The 17436-nt window shown below is 37.0% G+C and overlaps 1 protein-coding gene across 1 annotated transcript in view; it reads left to right on the forward strand.

The window, feature by feature from the left end:
* DIP2C (disco interacting protein 2 homolog C) overlaps positions 1-17436 on the forward strand; it is a gene marked incomplete at both ends in the record, with an annotated part of 288528 nt that overhangs the window by 216273 nt on the left and 54819 nt on the right. Inside the window, 10 exons of the mRNA XM_079538586.1 lie at positions 104-197; positions 315-434; positions 1219-1333; positions 5665-5804; positions 7303-7439; positions 9650-9858; positions 10506-10620; positions 13179-13380; positions 14114-14223; positions 15002-15082. Of these exons, the coding sequence (XP_079394712.1) occupies positions 104-197; positions 315-434; positions 1219-1333; positions 5665-5804; positions 7303-7439; positions 9650-9858; positions 10506-10620; positions 13179-13380; positions 14114-14223; positions 15002-15082 (1323 nt within the window). The remainder of the gene's footprint in view (positions 1-103; positions 198-314; positions 435-1218; positions 1334-5664; positions 5805-7302; positions 7440-9649; positions 9859-10505; positions 10621-13178; positions 13381-14113; positions 14224-15001; positions 15083-17436) is intronic.

Below are 17436 nucleotides of genomic sequence, written 5' to 3' on the forward strand. Positions count from 1 at the left end.
TATAAAAATAAGCACGGAAGAAATATAGATGCCTCTGACCATAAACAATATAAATAATTGTCATTATTGTTATATAAAACCCATTTATCTTATTTGATTTCAGAGTGTCATGAACATGATGCATGTTATAAGTATTCCATATTCCTTAATGAAAGTGAATCCACTGTCATGGATACAGAAAGTGTGTCAATACAAAGGTAAGGAATAAGAATATACAAAAGTATATTTGAAGGCCAAAATCAAAAGAACAAATTGTTTTTACTGCTGTAGAGCTTTGACATGGTTCATCAGAAATCTTCCCATTCCTGTTGCAGCAAAAGTTGCCTGTGTAAAATCCAGAGACATGCACTGGGCATTGGTGGCACATCGAGATCAGAGAGACATCAACCTTTCCTCACTGCGAATGCTCATAGTGGCTGATGGTGCCAACCCATGTAAGTGATGCTTCTGCAGTCCAACAGAGCATAGGGAATGTTTTCCATCTTGCTTCTATAGTTTCAATTACCATAGCTAAAATATTTAACAAAGTATAAGGTTTGTCTGCAAACTATTTGATATTTATTGAAACAGTAATTAATTTTGAATTTTTTTAAAATATATTTTTCTTTAGCTAATCCTGAAGCAAACTTGATATTCCGCATAACGTAAGTTGCAGCAAATCCAGTTTTGTTTAACATGACAGCCATGTACAAAAATTGAAGTAAATAACCTTAAGTTTTAGAGAGGATCAAAACATTTTTTCTGAATGATGGCTTACAGATACAGACTGAACTGAGAATTTTGGGGGAATAATTATGCTAGTCTTGAGAACCACATCAGGATCACTCCTTGAAAAGTACTTGTAGAAACTGTTTCTCTTCACTATTTAAGATATCAAGGCATAGGTGTTTTCATTTTTGCAGGAGCTTGCTTTGGGTTTCTGAATTAAATCTTTCATTTGCCTCATCCTAAAAAGAAAAATTGTAATGACATTCATGTTATAAATCTGGCATTAATGGCTTTTCTGTGTAAAGGATTTTATGGTAAAAAATTAGTATTTATTCAATGTATACACATACATATAGTTGTATCAGGTAAGGCTCCTTTCCTAGTGGGTTCTTTTAAATTTTTTCATTCAGAAAAGCCTAACATATTGAATAACAAGTTTGCAATTTGAATAGCATCACTTTAGAAATCAGACTATGCTTTCTCCTCTGATTATTTTTTTCCTTCCCTCAGGGTCTATTTCTTCCTGTGATGCATTTCTCAATGTCTTCCAAAGCAAAGGTCTGAGACAGGAGGTCATTTGTCCCTGCGCTAGTTCACCAGAAGCTCTCACTGTGGCTATCCGAAGGTACTGTGTTACACAGTGCAACAAACTCACTGTACATGATGTGTGCTAATGTGAAAAGAAACAAAAAATGCATTCAAGATTGAATCTCCTTGCTTAACTTCTGAGTGATGTTTTTAGTTTTCATTTTGTTTTTGTCTAAACGGACATACAGTCATTTGTAGTTTAGTAATTCAAGCTAGTTAAAACTTAGTAATTTTAAGTTACTGTATAAAGAACACTTTATAACATTCCTGTTCCTGTAATTATGTCTAATTTTAAATAGACTGAAATCCAAAAGCTAATTCTGTAAAAAGAAATGGGAAAATGCCATTGTAAGCATAAAATTAGTTAAAACATGGGATCTTAAATGGAATTACTATTAAGGAAAATTGTACTTTAAACCAGTCTGTTTAAAGAGAGTTATGGCTTTGTGCAGATTGTTTTTGTCTAACTAGCACTTTATAACCTGTCATAAACTCTTAATAATCATCTAGAAATGCCCTTAGAGTCTGTGGGGTTTGTGCCTAAAAATAAATTGGAGAAATTCTAATAAAACTATTAAGCATTATGTACAGGAATATCCTTATAAAGCAGCCACCAGTTGCGAGGTGTTGTAAGACACAGTAAATACCCTAACTCGTCTGTTCTGGCAGAATTTTCAAAAAGCAATGCCTAGAACAGAAGGCACTTTGTTTTTAAGTTCAGATTTCTATCACCATTTATGATTTTTTTTCACATGTTGAAACATGAAGTATAAAACTGTAAAGCACTGTAATAGAACTAAGTAAAATACTTCCTGCCACAAAGCTTAAATTATATTAAGTGAAATGTAACCAGATTTTCAGTTAGCTTTCCAAGAAAACATCAGAGGAAGAAAGACACAACGCCAAGAATGTGGTTACCTTTTGGCCACATTATTAACCTGCAATGCCTGAAAGCTGTCTGTCAGTGACTTATCCTGCCCAGGTCAGTTTTCCTTCTGCACTGCCTTGAAGAGCCCATCGCTCAGCTCCAATAGCTTTTCCCCCATTCTCAGCGAGTAGTAAGGAGTGAGTTGTGTTTCCCATGTGTTGGGTTTCTCTGCTGTAGGCTGCACAGCTCTTCACTTCCTTCACCCTTGGAAGTAACTGTTGCTTTCATGTGCAGCATACATTGTTTATTCTGAGCATTGATTAATGAGTCAGAGTTTTCATTTCCTGTAGTAGAAATGGAAAATCTGCCCCCAGATAACAGGTTATGCAGTGGGAGAACTCACTGCGACTCAGTGAGCAGTGGGTGGTTTGCCCTTTCTAGACTTAAACTCTATGCTTAGATCCATGTGAAGCACTAGAGATTCATTTTCAAATTAACTAGCATTGAGAGCTTACATTAAAAAATAAATAAATTAGCACATAAAATAGCTGATAATTCAAAAAAGAGCATTTTTATCTTCAGTGCTTCAGTAAGTAATTACAAAGACATTTTTATTACAGAGAATGTTATTGAGCACATACCCACTTTTTTTTTTGAAGTCTGGATAATGGCAGGGTAATGCTAGCTGAACTTGTGAGCTTTAGTATTTTTCATTTTATTCAAGCCATCTCCAGCAACAGTAAAGTCATTATCATACAAGTTCCAAAGAGTTACAGCTGAAGTACGCTTTAAAATGACTCCCCGCAGAGCACAGATCCAGAGAGCTCCCTGTTAATGCTCTGACTTTTAAGATCTGTGGTGTAATTCTACTGATCTTCCTGCAAGGAGGGGTAACAAAACCAATTCTCTGTTGAAATACACTTGTAGTTTAGAGAAAGACAGTCAGTAATAGACTAATAGGTACTTTACCTTTAGAGATGAATCATAAAGCCTAATATTTAAAGGAATGTCTCATGCAAATAATTCTTTATGGTATTCCCATTTGGTTTACTGCATAGGAGTCTGAACCTGCTTGCTTAAGGGAGTGCAAAAGTACATGCCTGTTGCCATTCTAACAAATGACAAAAAGTGGCAATAATTTGTATCTCTAAATGGTAGTCATAACAGTTCTTAAAATGCTCTATAGCTACTCAGTATGAACAAAGCAACTTTGAAGTAGATAAATGTCCTTATTGCATGGCTGAGGAAACTAAAGGGGTAGGTTTGTCTGGCTTATGCTAAATGTACTTAGCATATGGAATAGGTGGAATTATACCCTTGTTTACCTAGGAAGCAGTGTGATAGAATTCCAAATCTGACATGAAAAATATGGAGTGTGTAAAGAAAACCCTTGTGGACTTCACAAACAGGACAAAATAGAGGCTGCTGCACGGCAGGACTGTGGCTCACAGGATGCTTTCTAACAGGCTGCCTGCTGTGCTGCTAGGTGCTTAGCTCCCCACCTCACACCTACACCTTGTTCCTCCCTGTTCCCTCCTGGTGTCAGGGAACTACCTGCCTCCAAGAGGAGGCTCAAGCTGAGCTAACTGACTGGCTGAGGGATCCACCTTGAACTACTTGCATACTCTAAAATGACAGCTCTGGAATACCTGTCCTAGGCACCAAATTCTTCTGCTTCCATTGTGCTGTGCTCCATGTTCACCTGGGAAAGCTGTCACCTCAGCCTAGGCTACACCAAAGGCAGCTCTATTGAATAGGCCCAACTAGATCCTAACTGGCCACGTGCTTCTAGCTTCTCTCTCTTGCACACCTTGCCTTTTATTTAAATAAAAATAACTTATTTTAAAATTTACTGATTTTTTTTTAAATTAATCAAAGGAATCAGCCAGTGCCTTTCAGGGCTGCATCCACTCTTTTATTTTTAGCAGCCTTTGTATGTGATAAGTAACACAAAAAAATGTGTGTGAGAAAAGTCTAGGTGTTCTCCACTTGCAGCAGGTTGTGAACATCTTATGTGCCTGCAGGAGACCAGTACTCTCTTTTTATATATTTAAGATGTCCTGAGCAATAAAATGGGCTTTTTGAGGAGCAAGAATGAGAAGAAGTTGATCAATTAATGTGGCTGAAAGTTCTTTTGACATGATGAGAGTGTTATTTATCACAGTTGCTCTTTTGCTAGCACTATTTGTTATGCTCTAATGCATTTTCAAGAGTGCCCACATCCTTCTGTGTTGACAATGTCACTTGAGAAATATGCCTTGTAAAATGTATTAATTGAAATTTATAGTGCTTATCTGAACATGGGCTAAGGCTAAGGCCTATCTAGTATTTCAAGCACATTAGAGGAGAAATGTCACATGAAAGGACATTGTCTGTGATGAAATCATTGTGTTATGATGGACTACTTAGGAAAAATGCAGAATCTTGAAGGGACTATTGACAAGTTTATAGACTTTGAAAATAGCTGGAGTCTAGCTGCTCTATGTGGATGCATTATCCATACTCAAATCAGCATCATGTTAGCCTCCAGTTATGCTTTTCAAAATACAGGACAGTATAAGAATCTTTCCAGACATGAAAAGTCTTGACACATTCCTCTGGCTTAATAGTCAGCGTATGTCAACATTTGCTTGCTCAAGCCACACTCTATATATGTAATCATTGTATTCACTGATACAGCAAGGGGTTTTATATTGAAACAAGCTGACAGCTTGTGCTAATGCTGTGAGTCTGTACGGAGCATCAGTAGTGAATGTGAGCAAACTGAGGTGTTACTGAGTAATTGCATCCACAGCATTTTGACCAGGACTGATGAAATAGCAATTTGTTTTCATTTTCAGGGGTAAGTTAAAATAGGAATAATTAAATTACATGCACTAAAATAAAGATGATGAAATCCTTGCAGTTTCTACAGATATTTGGCAGTAAATCTATTAAAATCTAATTTCTTCTGCTTAGTAATTGAAAGTGTTTAAGTATTTTGAGTGGGAAATCTCATCTGTGAGTTAAAGATAAAAGATTTGCATTCTGATCTTGGCTTTATTACCAGCATGCTAGAGGTAGGCTTTTATTCTGCCAGGTGAGCTTTGTTTCCTAATTCTAAGTTGCCCCTAAGTAAGCAAGTAATATGCAGAGATTTTGTCAAATTATTTACTAATTATTTCCAAATATTTAGAATGCAGCTGTCTTCTACTCTGTCTACATGGCCTTTCCATATTTTTTAAATAAGTCAAAAGCTCTTTCCTTGGCTAATCAAGCAGACTGTAAATCTATTTGAAAACAAATACAATCTTTTTATGTGAATATTAGGAATTACTTTCATCTCTGCAACCCCATATGTGGGGGTAACTACTGAGTGGGAGAGTTGCTAGATTACTTGAAAATGGGGAAAAAAACCACTATTTTAAACTCGCAAATAGAGGAGTGTTTTCAATATTAACCCATTAAGTAAATGCTTACATCTGCCTGATGGTGCATGATGTTATAAATCATGGTTGCAGGCCAACAGATGACAGCAATCAGCCACCAGGCAGAGGAGTTCTGTCCATGCATGGTCTCACATACGGAGTGATTCGGGTGGACTCTGAAGAAAAGCTGTCTGTTCTGACTGTCCAGGATGTTGGCTTAGTGATGCCAGGAGGTAAGGATTGAAAGAGTTTTGTTTGGAACTCACTGTGAGTCAATTCATTAATTTAAGTACTTACGTAGTAAGTCATAGAAAGCTTTAGGATCAGACTGCACGTATTTGAAAAAAAAATTAGACTAAAAGCCTTACCTTATGAAATTATGGTTTGGAAAACCAAGATTTCTTATCTGTATTTACTTCTGTAGATCTCTTTCCACATTAACGGCATGCTTTGAACAGCCTCACATCAGATCAAAACATCAATTTCTTAACTGTGAGGTACAGAAAATAGAACAAGTTGAGAAAATTCTATAACCTATGCTATGGGTCAACCAAATTGCTATCTGAGGGCTTGCAGAATATTTCTCCAAAAATATTGAGCTATCACTCAGTCATCAGCAAGAGAAAGTATAAGTGAACAGTTCATGTTGATAGATTGATACTGAAGCCAGTGCTTCTAAAAAGATAAGATTCTTCATAACAGCTAAATTTTTAGCAGTAAGTTATGGAGACTAGAAAAGGGTAATACTGTAGTTTTTCATATGTGCCTATTGAATGTCTATTATATGTCAAGTGAATAAAACATAAATTATGCATCTTAAAACATTTCAGTTGAGCAACTTAAAATACAGGAAGATGGATTGTTGTCTAATAGCGATCATATCAGATATTATTATAGATGTACTGCCTTGCACCTCATACTATATTCTAATAGTGTTGAGAAAAGTGCACACTCTTGATCGTCCTTGGAGTGAGAGAAAGGTCATTAAAGACTCTTCATGCTCGTATTTAAAGATACGTTGGCGCATTGTTGGTCTCCCCTGTTCATCTCCCCAGCTATGAAGTCACACTTGCTTGACTCCTGCTCCAGCTGTAGCAGCATACCTGACTCTTATTTGTGTGGCTTACACACAAAATGATGTTTCTTCCTCAGACCAGTGCTTTCTAACCCCTCCTGTTCAGCTCTGGTTGTCTCCTCAGTCCTGCAAGACCAGTCTGAGCTCTGATAAATTCTCAGTGAAACAGTGGGACTAGTCTGCTCTAACATGCTGATATTTCATATGGTGTTACTTGCTGCTTAGTGAGAAGTGTATTTCCTGGATGCTTGCTGCCCTGGCAGTGTAATTATTGTCAAGAATGCCTGTGGAGTATTTCATTTTGCTCTGACTGCACCAAGTCTGTTCTTTGATATGCAAAACTGGGAACATAGTTACACTTCACAACAATATTACAAATCAGCTGAGGTTTTAGGTAGCAAGGGAGGTTAGGTTTTGTTTTCAGTTAAATGATTGAGTTTACATAAAGGTCTTTGCATTCTTTTTGTAAATATTATATGTAATGCAAGTAACATTTTATTAGAGGTATTCAGCATCTTAGAGTTTGAGAGACAGATTGTTGGTTAGTGACTAAATATAATTTACTTATCTGAACTCCACCACAGTGTCATGCAAAGTTTATATTATACTATAGTTAGTTTTATAATATATTTTAAAGTCATTTGCTCTTTCCCTAGCTATAATGTGTTCAGTAAAGCCAGATGGAATTCCTCAGCTCTGTAAAACAGATGAAATAGGAGAACTATGTGTATGTGCTATTGCAACGGGTACATCATATTATGGACTCTCGGGCATGACTAAAAACACTTTTGAGGTAAGCTGGCAAAAATTCTATGTAAAATATTTTTTTTTAACTTTCTAAGGGTAATATTTCACTTAAAATATTGACAGTAACAATATTAGAATATCAGCAATAATCAGTGCTTGTGATTTGGGACTGCAGCAGATAATCCTCACTGAATCCCATTTCATTAAGTGCAAAAACAGATTGTTTTGTGGGCTTAGTTCTGGCTGTGAGGAGCTTTTTCTTTAATTTTGGAAGAAGATACCAGGTGCTGAAACAGTCACAAGGAAATCAGGAAAAAAGGCGAAGTTCGAAAGGTAATAATGTATGGATTGTTGCAAGCAGTAGGAGAGCTGCTGTATGTCCTTAAAAGCAGTCTCCATCATTTCTGCCACCCAGCCTTTAAAGCCTGCATTTATACAGAAACCTGACAGACACAACCTTCGAGACGTATCTGAATAGTGAAGATAACTTCTCCTAATTAGTGCCCCCCACCTGCTTTTATTTGAACAGCCTAAGGTGAAAACCTTTGTGCTTTGTGTGGTCTGTCTTCTGGTACGTTTCAGCAGCAGCGTAGACTGCTGTACTGACAGCTCTGTTGTACCTGCTCACTCGTTCTCATTAATTTCTGTTGAAGCCAATATGAAATGGTGGACAAATCAGAGAAACAATGAAAAATATTCAGCTGAGACTTTTATTCATTCATGTTCTCATTATTTTCTCTTTAAATAGTTGAGGAAAAGAGAAGTGTATTTCTGTTAACAAATGTTCTTTCTAATATTACTGTATTTTATGGATTACACATGGCTAGTATCTCCTGCAAAATGGTTTCAGCTTTCCTTATGCAGAACTGAATATTGTGAACATTGTACATTTAATAATTAATGGATGCTGATAGATATAATCCTCCATTCTGCTACTGATGCCAAGAATCCTACTATGCTACTGTGACCTGAAATTTGTAGATTGCTGATTACTGTGCTACAAGAGCAATTAGCAGTACCCATTGTGAATGATAATCTCATATTTGACATATTTCAGAATAGAAAGGTACTTACATTCATTCTGGAGTACTTGCTGTAATTATAAAATCATTCATAATTCATAGCTAGATCTGCAGTTGAACAGTACATTTAGAGTTATTCCAAATGGTAAGCAAATAAATTACCACTGAGTCAGCAGGACTACTCATTTTTGAAGTTATGCAAGTTCTTAACAACTCTCAGCAAGTGGGATACTCTTCTCTTTTATGGTGTAATTTGTGTTGCAGGTAACAGACTGAGGTTTGTGTTGCCAAGATGAGTTATGGCTGAGGGTGTATAAGCTTTAAATCTGCTCAGGAGGAGTCACCTGTGAACATCTGGCAGCAGAATTTGACCTTTATTTTCAGATGAGCCCTGAAGGACTTTTTGTACTCACGGTCTTCCACCTGTCATTGTCATAATAACTTACATTTAGACTTTCAGTTTTTTAAGAAAAGATGGTAGGAATGTGTGCTTGTGTCAGAATGCAATCCAAGTAGCTCACCAGAAGAATAATGCTGAGCTAGCTGGAATGAGAAAAACAGGATAAATTGACCTGCGTAGAAAGTATCCCATGGAAGTCATCTTTACTTTTGGTGTTCAAAAGATTAGAGTTACTGTAGAGGAATGTTTTTTTCATTTTTTGACATTAAACAGAGGTCCTGTGAAGATTTAATTGACCTTAGATAAATGGCATCAAGAGTTATTAAAATACAGTACCTAAAAATAGCTTTACTTCTAGCCTGTTTATTTCTCTTTACTACATTGAAATCGAGTATGAGATACTGAAAAGAGCATCTACTGTCATGTTTGCAGTTTACTTACTGAGCTGCTCTGTGCATAGCACCTCTGATTAGTTTTGCTTAGTGCAACATGTTTGTTTATTTTTTTTTAATTCAGTACTATTTACCTTGACTGATTGACTGATAGATTGATTTAGGTCAGAAATTATTTACAAGCCATAGCTAGGAAAAATGTGTTTGGTAAACAAAGTGAGACTGATCTTTGCCAAACCTCAAGTACTGGGAATTATACACTGTAGCACAGGAGTTTCTCAGTGTTCTGTTTTTGGTTAGAGAAGATAAAAGAGCATCATCAGAGGCTTATTTACTTTATTCCAAAGGACCTCTCTGAAAAACCACGCCTGAAATAAGCATGGTACTAAGCAGTACCATTTTAGTATATAGAATAGAAAAACTGTGTTTTTGTGTCTTACAGGTGTTTCCTATGACCAGTTCTGGTGGCCCTATCACTGAATATCCTTTTATAAGGACTGGACTACTAGGCTTTATAGGACCAGGTGGACTTGTCTTTGTTATTGGCAAAATGGATGGTTTGATGGTTGTCAGTGGAAGAAGACATAATGCTGATGACATTGTAGCAACAGCACTCGCAGTGGAACCAATGAAATTTGTCTACAGGGGCAGGTTTGATCCTTTTTCTTACTTTAAGTAGAAGTCCCTATTTTGCTTAGATTAGATGTAAGTGACCCAAAATGCTTCCAAAAGGTAGTTCCTAATCTGCACAAGGCTTTCTGTTGTTGATAAAATAGGGATGCTGTGAAATTTCTTTGCATTTTCTCTAAATTACTGTTTATATGGCCGGAGGCAGGAGACAGCAGAGGAAAACCTAAGTCATAGCTGAGATAGGCTTTAAATATTGAAATCCAAAACTGTCATTTTAAAAGTTTCCAGTAGAATAACTGATTAATTCTGAAGTTGTTGCAATTACTTGTTTCTAAGATATGGCTGAAGAAGGTGTTTGTGCTGCTGAATAACTGCTTAAAAGCAGCCTTGGTGTGACACAAATTTAGTTCTGTTTTTATCCTAAGAAGGTTTACTTCTTGAGCTCTGCTGTTATTGTTGCCTTACTAATGAGTTCAGAACGAGATTCTATATACCTGTTTCAGAAGTTTTCTAAAACTGTTGTTTTTTTCCCCTTAAATAAAATGCTTATGAAAGCACCAATCCTCTGAGTAATAAATAACAAAATATTGCTACAGAGAGTTGGTTTAGAAGGATCTTATTGTCATCTATCCTAGCAATAAATACTCTTCCTTCCTTCTCTCCTATAGGATAGCAGTGTTTTCAGTGAGTGTGCTGCATGATGAAAGGATAGTTATTGTTGCTGAGCAAAGGCCAGATTCCACGGAGGAAGACAGTTTTCAGTGGATGAGTAGAGTCCTGCAGGTAATGCTCTTAATGTATGTTTGGAAGCTGCTTTTCCTAATTTCTTTTTTTTTAATTGAACATTTAAACCTTCAAAGTAACCTGGCATTCGTGTTTGAGCAATTGTGAGCATTGCTTCGGTCACACTTCTAACTACCTAATAAGCACAAAATAATCTTCTTCTGGGTGACAATTCCTGCCCAAACCACATATGTCCAATGTGTAAAACATAACTAAAATGCTACAAGAAAGCAAGGAAGACTTGAAGCAAGCAATAGCAAAAAGCCAGTACCATGTAGTCATGAGAATATAGTGATTCATTACTACAAAAAGGTGGTGAATGAGTGTATGTATACTTACTGTTAAAAGCTAACATAGTCTTACTAAACAAAGAAAGGGAACGTTATGCAGTTGACTTTATCAAAAGTGTATATACAGAATGAACTAGATCTCCAGATTTCTTTTTAATGAACGGGAAAGAATTATGTCTCTAGTGCACCATGGTAAAGTAAACTATTTGAGAAACAACCTAAAAATGACTTTTCTTTCCACTGCAATGAAGGGAAGGGATTCATTAGCTCAGATGTAGGCATCTATGATAAGGTTATCTGCATAGAGGACACCTATTGCAAGAAATCCCCTTCCGGCCGTCTCGTGAATCACACAAGGCACATAGCACCAGGAGAGAGAATATTCTCAGAGTATGAAGTTTTCTTTTCTTGAACAACATAGCAGATACGGACTTGGTGCAAGTTCTGGCATCTCTAATCAGTTTTCTCAATGAAACAAAAAGACAAAGATCTCAGGCACTCTATTTACCGCCTGGCTTAAATCATTTCAAAAACTAAGCTATCTCATCAGCAGACATAAATACCAGCAGTTTTAAAAAGCTGACTTGTACCCTTCTCTCAAAATTTCAATGTTTAGTTCATCAGTGCACATCTCTGTGAAAAGTCGTTCATCATCTTCAGCAGTGTGCCAAATTCCAGAATGGGAAAGGTGACAGTTCTGAATGATCCATGGCATTTTTTCAGGTTGTGTGCCACAGAGGTAGCTACCGAAGCAAACAGTGTGGAAGTCACTCATGTATAACAGCCCTCATCCCTCCAGAGTTGAGCATTGCTCTCCACGCACTCCTAGGAGCCACACTGTGATGTGCTTTAATTAATTGCTTACCCTATGATAGTTTTCTTTCAAGCTAATCTCAAGTGAGGACCCTGTGATTTATCACTGCCCTTCAGAAACCTACAAATAACATTATGATTGGGATTTGATGCTTCAGATTTCTGCTGGATACATGAGACATTGCTTCCTGGCAGTCTTGCATATCTAACTATTGCTCATTTTTAACGTAGGGGGAATGTAGACCAGCAGTGAGGTGATCCTGTACTGCCATGAGATCTACCACTATTAAAACTGCAATGATTGTAAAACAAGTAACTACTTTATTATTCTTTACAATCAAATCAATAAAAATAAAGCAAAGACAAGACAAAAGCAAAACATTATTTAGAGTGACTATAGAAGTAATCAATAATTTATTGGTCTAAACTTAAGTACATAACTATAAATCATTATTTGATTGTCAGAATATAGATTGCGTCTTTAAAGCAACAAATGTATGCATTCACATTTCTCGTGGTTAAAAATTCAGATGCAAGTTAAGTCAATTATATTTCTGAACATTTAACTTCTCATTAGAAATGCTGTCTGTAATTTGATTCCCAGTCTGTTTGGATGTCAGAAGTTGTTTTTCTAACTCACTGGCTGCAATTTTTGCACCCAGTGTAAGGAAAATAACCAGTTAAAATGTGAATGGAATTAAAATGTAAGAGCATGCATATTCATGTTTAGCTAGATGAATTACATAGATACTGAACATGACTGATTTTTTGAAATTGATGCAGTTGACTCCACTTTTCAGACGGAGAACATGGCTAAAGATTCAAAAATCCTTATTTTTCAGGTTTGCATTCAAAAGATTTTGTTTCAAGTCAGTGCCTGTGTAGTTTTCCTTTATATTGAATAAGTTCCCATTCCTGCCTGAGGATCTTCTAAGAGTAATCAGGGAGCAAAACAGTTTTTATCTTAGCAAATTAAAAATTCATAAGCTGCATACATCAGTAGCTGCATGTGATACATGTGCAGCATTCACCATTTTTCTTTGCTCCACAGGATGGACTGGATGTTAAGTTGATAGGAAGCCTTTGAACGTTAATTCTGAGAAGTGTGCAGACTCAGATCTGTTTCACATGAATTCTCAGACATCCTAGTGATAAATCTTCAGGGTACTACTATCATTTGTCTGAGGAGTGCATTTCTTAATAGATTTCCATGTGTTTGGCACTAGGCTTTTGTATGCCTTTTTTATCTTCTGGAATGAGTGTAACAACATCAGCGTTACATTTCCATCCACCTGTTCCCAATGAAAAGAACCTCCTTATCACAGGCACTGCTGAAGTGTCTTTCTACTCTCAGTTAATTATCAGGGTTGTTTAATGCAGCAATTCAGAATAACACGTTTATTATAATGATGAAAAATTAGCCTTTCATTAGAATTGACTTCCTGCTTGTTTTAGGCTATTGACAGTATTCATCAAGTGGGCGTCTACTGCTTAGCTCTGGTACCAGCCAACACACTCCCCAAGACGCCGCTGGGAGGAATACACCTGTCAGAAACCAAACAGCTTTTCTTGGAAGGATCGCTGCATCCTTGTAACGTGCTGATGTGTCCCCACACATGTGTAACAAATCTGCCAAAACCAAGGCAAAAACAGCCAGGTAAGATGAGTGGGAGCAAATGAATTGTGGCTTTTAGTGTGTGCTTATGGTACAGTAAAGAGGGAAATCAAATAACTGTTAATGGAGGTGAGAATCAACTCCATCAGCTGTTCATGTTAAGTATACTAGGCAGCATCTATGCAGAATATGTTCAGAAGGAAAAATGCTGTAAAATGCTCTTCATTAGTAAAGGTAAAATTTCTGCTGCTCTAAAAGGCCACAGCTGACGTGCTTCTCATAGTCCTGGTCACTTGTGTCTAAAGTATATGAACTGAGACTGAAACAGAAAAACAGCCTCCAAATAAGGCTGTTTATTATTAAATAAGCCGAGTTTGTTAAAGAGAAAGAAGATAGTTGACACTAAAGAGCAAATTTAGAAGAACAACGAGTAGTTAAAAACGGATTGTGAATCAAGAGAAACCAAGAATTTGGGTAAGTTTTTTTTACCTTAGGAGGGAGGTTCTGCATTATTTTTACAGTACGTATATCTGAGGGGAAAACCAAGCTAGTTTCAGATGAGCTCTGCAGTTAAATATGTATATAGTAGAGATGGGGTGAATCCAGACCTGTCTTCCAGGTACATCAACCAAAATTTGTATCGACAGAGATATACTCGAGATTCTGTGCTGTGGATAGCAATGAGGAAAATTTGTAGTACAGAAGAAATACAAATAATTTCCATTCACAAGCAGAGAATTTTTATTGCATTTAACATATCTCTGATTTATTCTAGAAATTGGCCCTGCCTCTGTGATGGTAGGGAACTTGGTCTCTGGAAAAAGAATTGCACAGGCCAGTGGTAGAGATTTGGGGCAAATAGAAGATAATGATCAAGCCAGAAAGGTAAGTAGAAATTTCCTAATATGTCTTCTATTTAGTTAATTAGCAACAGGAGACATAGCAGTACATAGATGATATTACTATTTCTGAATTGGTTTGTTACATGTTAATACTAACAAACTAATACATTTTAAGATGCACCTTATAGATAAATATAAAACAGACATGAGAGGAGATCACTGCTTTTCTTGTGTATATGTTGTTCTACTGGGATACACGGGACAACAGAAAATAATGGTAGAATGTGTTAATGGGTCTTTTATCACTAATCACCCTATATTATGTCATCATTACTAAGTAGAGTGGAGTCCAAGGAATCTAATTTGCATATATGGTCATGACTTTTTTAGTTATTATTTTGATTCTGTTTCAGTTCAGCTCTTTTGGGAGCTTATGTGAATAATCAAATTAACAAACTTTAAACTGTATCTGTGTATGTATCTATATGTGTATTTATAGTAAGAAAAAGGAGTAGGACTAAGAACAAAAATTGTGCTTAAACTCTGAGAAATTAGTAAGAAGTTCTTTATTGTTTCAAAAGTATATGTAGAATTTATCACCATCTCAGCAGTGACCTAAGTTCCAGAGAGGCCTCTATTGCTGTGTCAGAACACATTGCTATAAATGTATGATGATAAGAGAATCAATTCATGTTTTGTGTTTCATGGTTACTGACATAAAACTCAGAATATAAATAGGAAAGATAAATTCACAAAAAAAATGTGTTTTTTAAAGCTGAGAAGTTATTTAGTGCCATGACTGTAAGTCTTCTTTCTTTTAGTTCCTCTTCCTCTCAGAAGTTTTACAGTGGAGAGCTCAGACCACTCCTGACCATGTGCTTTACACACTACTTAACTGCAGGGTAAGCAGTGCAGACCGGTGCTCTAACAAGCTGCAGTGTGGCAAATGACGGGCTGGTGTTCCAACTGCGCCTGCTTGCACTTTGTCTGGACATGGCTCTTTCTGTTTCTTTTTCCATTAATACCCAGCTGCTATATTTATTATCCATGGAGGCAGAGAGGAAAAGAGAATAATAATTGCCAAATATCAAAATACAAATTGCTTTTGTATCAGCCACCCCATCTTGTACATTTCTCATTTCTTTTTGTAACACATACATTTGGGTAAGCTGCAACTGCAAATCTATTTCAATACTCTTCATTCTGATACCAAAGAGCAGTCCTTAATACTGCTCACAATCTTGGTTTCTAATTTGAAAAGCACAAGCTTGGTGAAATCAAAGCACTTTTTCTACATAAAGTGATGATTATTGGTTTTGAGACTGGGCCATCTGCAAGGAGATGCATGAATGGGGAAAGGAGTCAAAAAGAAGAGATGTGTTCAAGAATCCAGCCGGGTCTGCAGAGGATCATTTGTGCATCTCTCTACATAGCTTGATGCCAGCCTGCCATAACATTTCATTGACTATCAAAAATGAATGACTTCATATCAAAAGGTACAGAGCTCAAGTTTACTGAGACTGTTGGCAGGCTTCCTAGACAACTGTATATGACAAACCTGTAATTCCCAAGACCACTGCAGAGCAGGAAAGCCTGATTTCAAATCACCCTGCCTTAGTGCCAATAGACATATCAGTCAAAACTGGGAAACGTATCTAGTATGTGAGGGTCTTATGGAAAGGAAGGGTTTGAGATATTCACCTGTGCCACCTGGAATAGCTGGCATTTGTTCTTAGCCCATATGGTCCCTGAACAACTAAGGTAGTATAATAAACCTCCAGCAATTTGTGAACATCTGCTGGATGACCAGTTACTGTACTTACAGGGTATGCTCCCATAGCCCATATTACAGTGGTGGTATGGAAGTTCTGTTTGAGGCTACAAATGAGTCATTAAGCTAATTTGTTTTAATTCAGAGCAGTAGCTAGTGCTATGTGAAGATTTCCATTTTTTACAGACAATGGTGAAATAGTAATTTAGTTATCTGCAACAAAGCAGAAAAGTTGAGAGAGAATGCTGTTCATAGGTGCACTATTACAAAGTTGAATTAGTGGATTGTCCTGTAAGTGAGGAGCAGAGATGCTATGAGAAAGATACCATGCTGTCCCATCTCCTCCACACAGGCTGTTGCTTTTCAGCTTTAAGTAATGCCAGACTTTGCATGCTGGCACAAGGGTTCAGACAGTGGGAGGGAAGGATACAATGTGGAGAGTGAGGATTAATGAAATAATTGATTGTTCCTTACAAGTGAAAAACAGTTCAATTTTGAGATTCAGTTTCTCTGCTCCTTTAATACTCCCAGTGTGGAGTATGTCCTCTTGTGAAATTTGAGAGGTTTGTTGTTTTATGGGGAGATTCATTATCTAATGGAAAGAAGTGACAGGGCTGGTGAGTTTTAGCCAAAGCAAATTTTGTTACCCATCTTGAATCTTAGTACTTTTGTAATTTTTTCCCTTTCTGTCTACCTTGCATCTTGTATGTAGGCATTGTTCTCAAACATCCAGACATCTCACAGATGATGACTAATAGAAATTCACTGAGATCAGAAATTTCCTGTAACCCAAGCATTTTGAGAAATTAGATTTCTAACTTAGTGCAGTGCCTTGTTTTTATGGTATGGGTTTCAGGTATGAAACCCAAAGGGAACAGTTATCTCTGCTCACCCACAATTCTTCACCAACAGCAGAATTCTTCCCAGCACTTCATATAAACACTGCCTTTCTTCCTGCGCACCTGCAGCAAGTGCCAGAGTTCTTAAATGAACTTTGCCCAAATATACATGATTTGCAGCAATTCCCCTTCTATGTCAGTAAGGCTTGTGGTTCTGGTGTATGTGGGAAGCTAAAGGGTCCATCTCCCCCTGGCTATTGAGGCAGGAAATGTCTTGAAAGAAGAAAGTGAATGCAAGTGCATTCCTATTGGAAAGTCTACTGTGAGCGACTACTCAGATGTTGGATTGCTTTGGCCACATCTAGGGCTGGTCGTGGTTGCATGTGTTGTTGGAAAAAGTTACTGTAGCTGAACTATCCAGAAAACTAATTAAAATATCCTGAAATGCATCTTTTTTTCCTGTTATCTTGAGCTCTTTCTTGACAGTGTTTGAGGTGTGACGTTTCTAAATGCCAAGTGGTGCATGATAACATGCTGTGACCCTACTTCCAGATCTTTCTCCAGCTGCTCTCTCTCCTCTCTGAAGCTTGTGATCAATATGGACTGCGGTGGTGTGAGGGATAGTGCTGATTAATAGAAATCAGCA

The sequence above is a fragment of the Tetrao urogallus genome (genome assembly GCF_951394365.1).
Source record: "Tetrao urogallus genome assembly, chromosome: 7".
NCBI classification, from domain to species: domain Eukaryota; kingdom Metazoa; phylum Chordata; class Aves; order Galliformes; family Phasianidae; genus Tetrao; species Tetrao urogallus.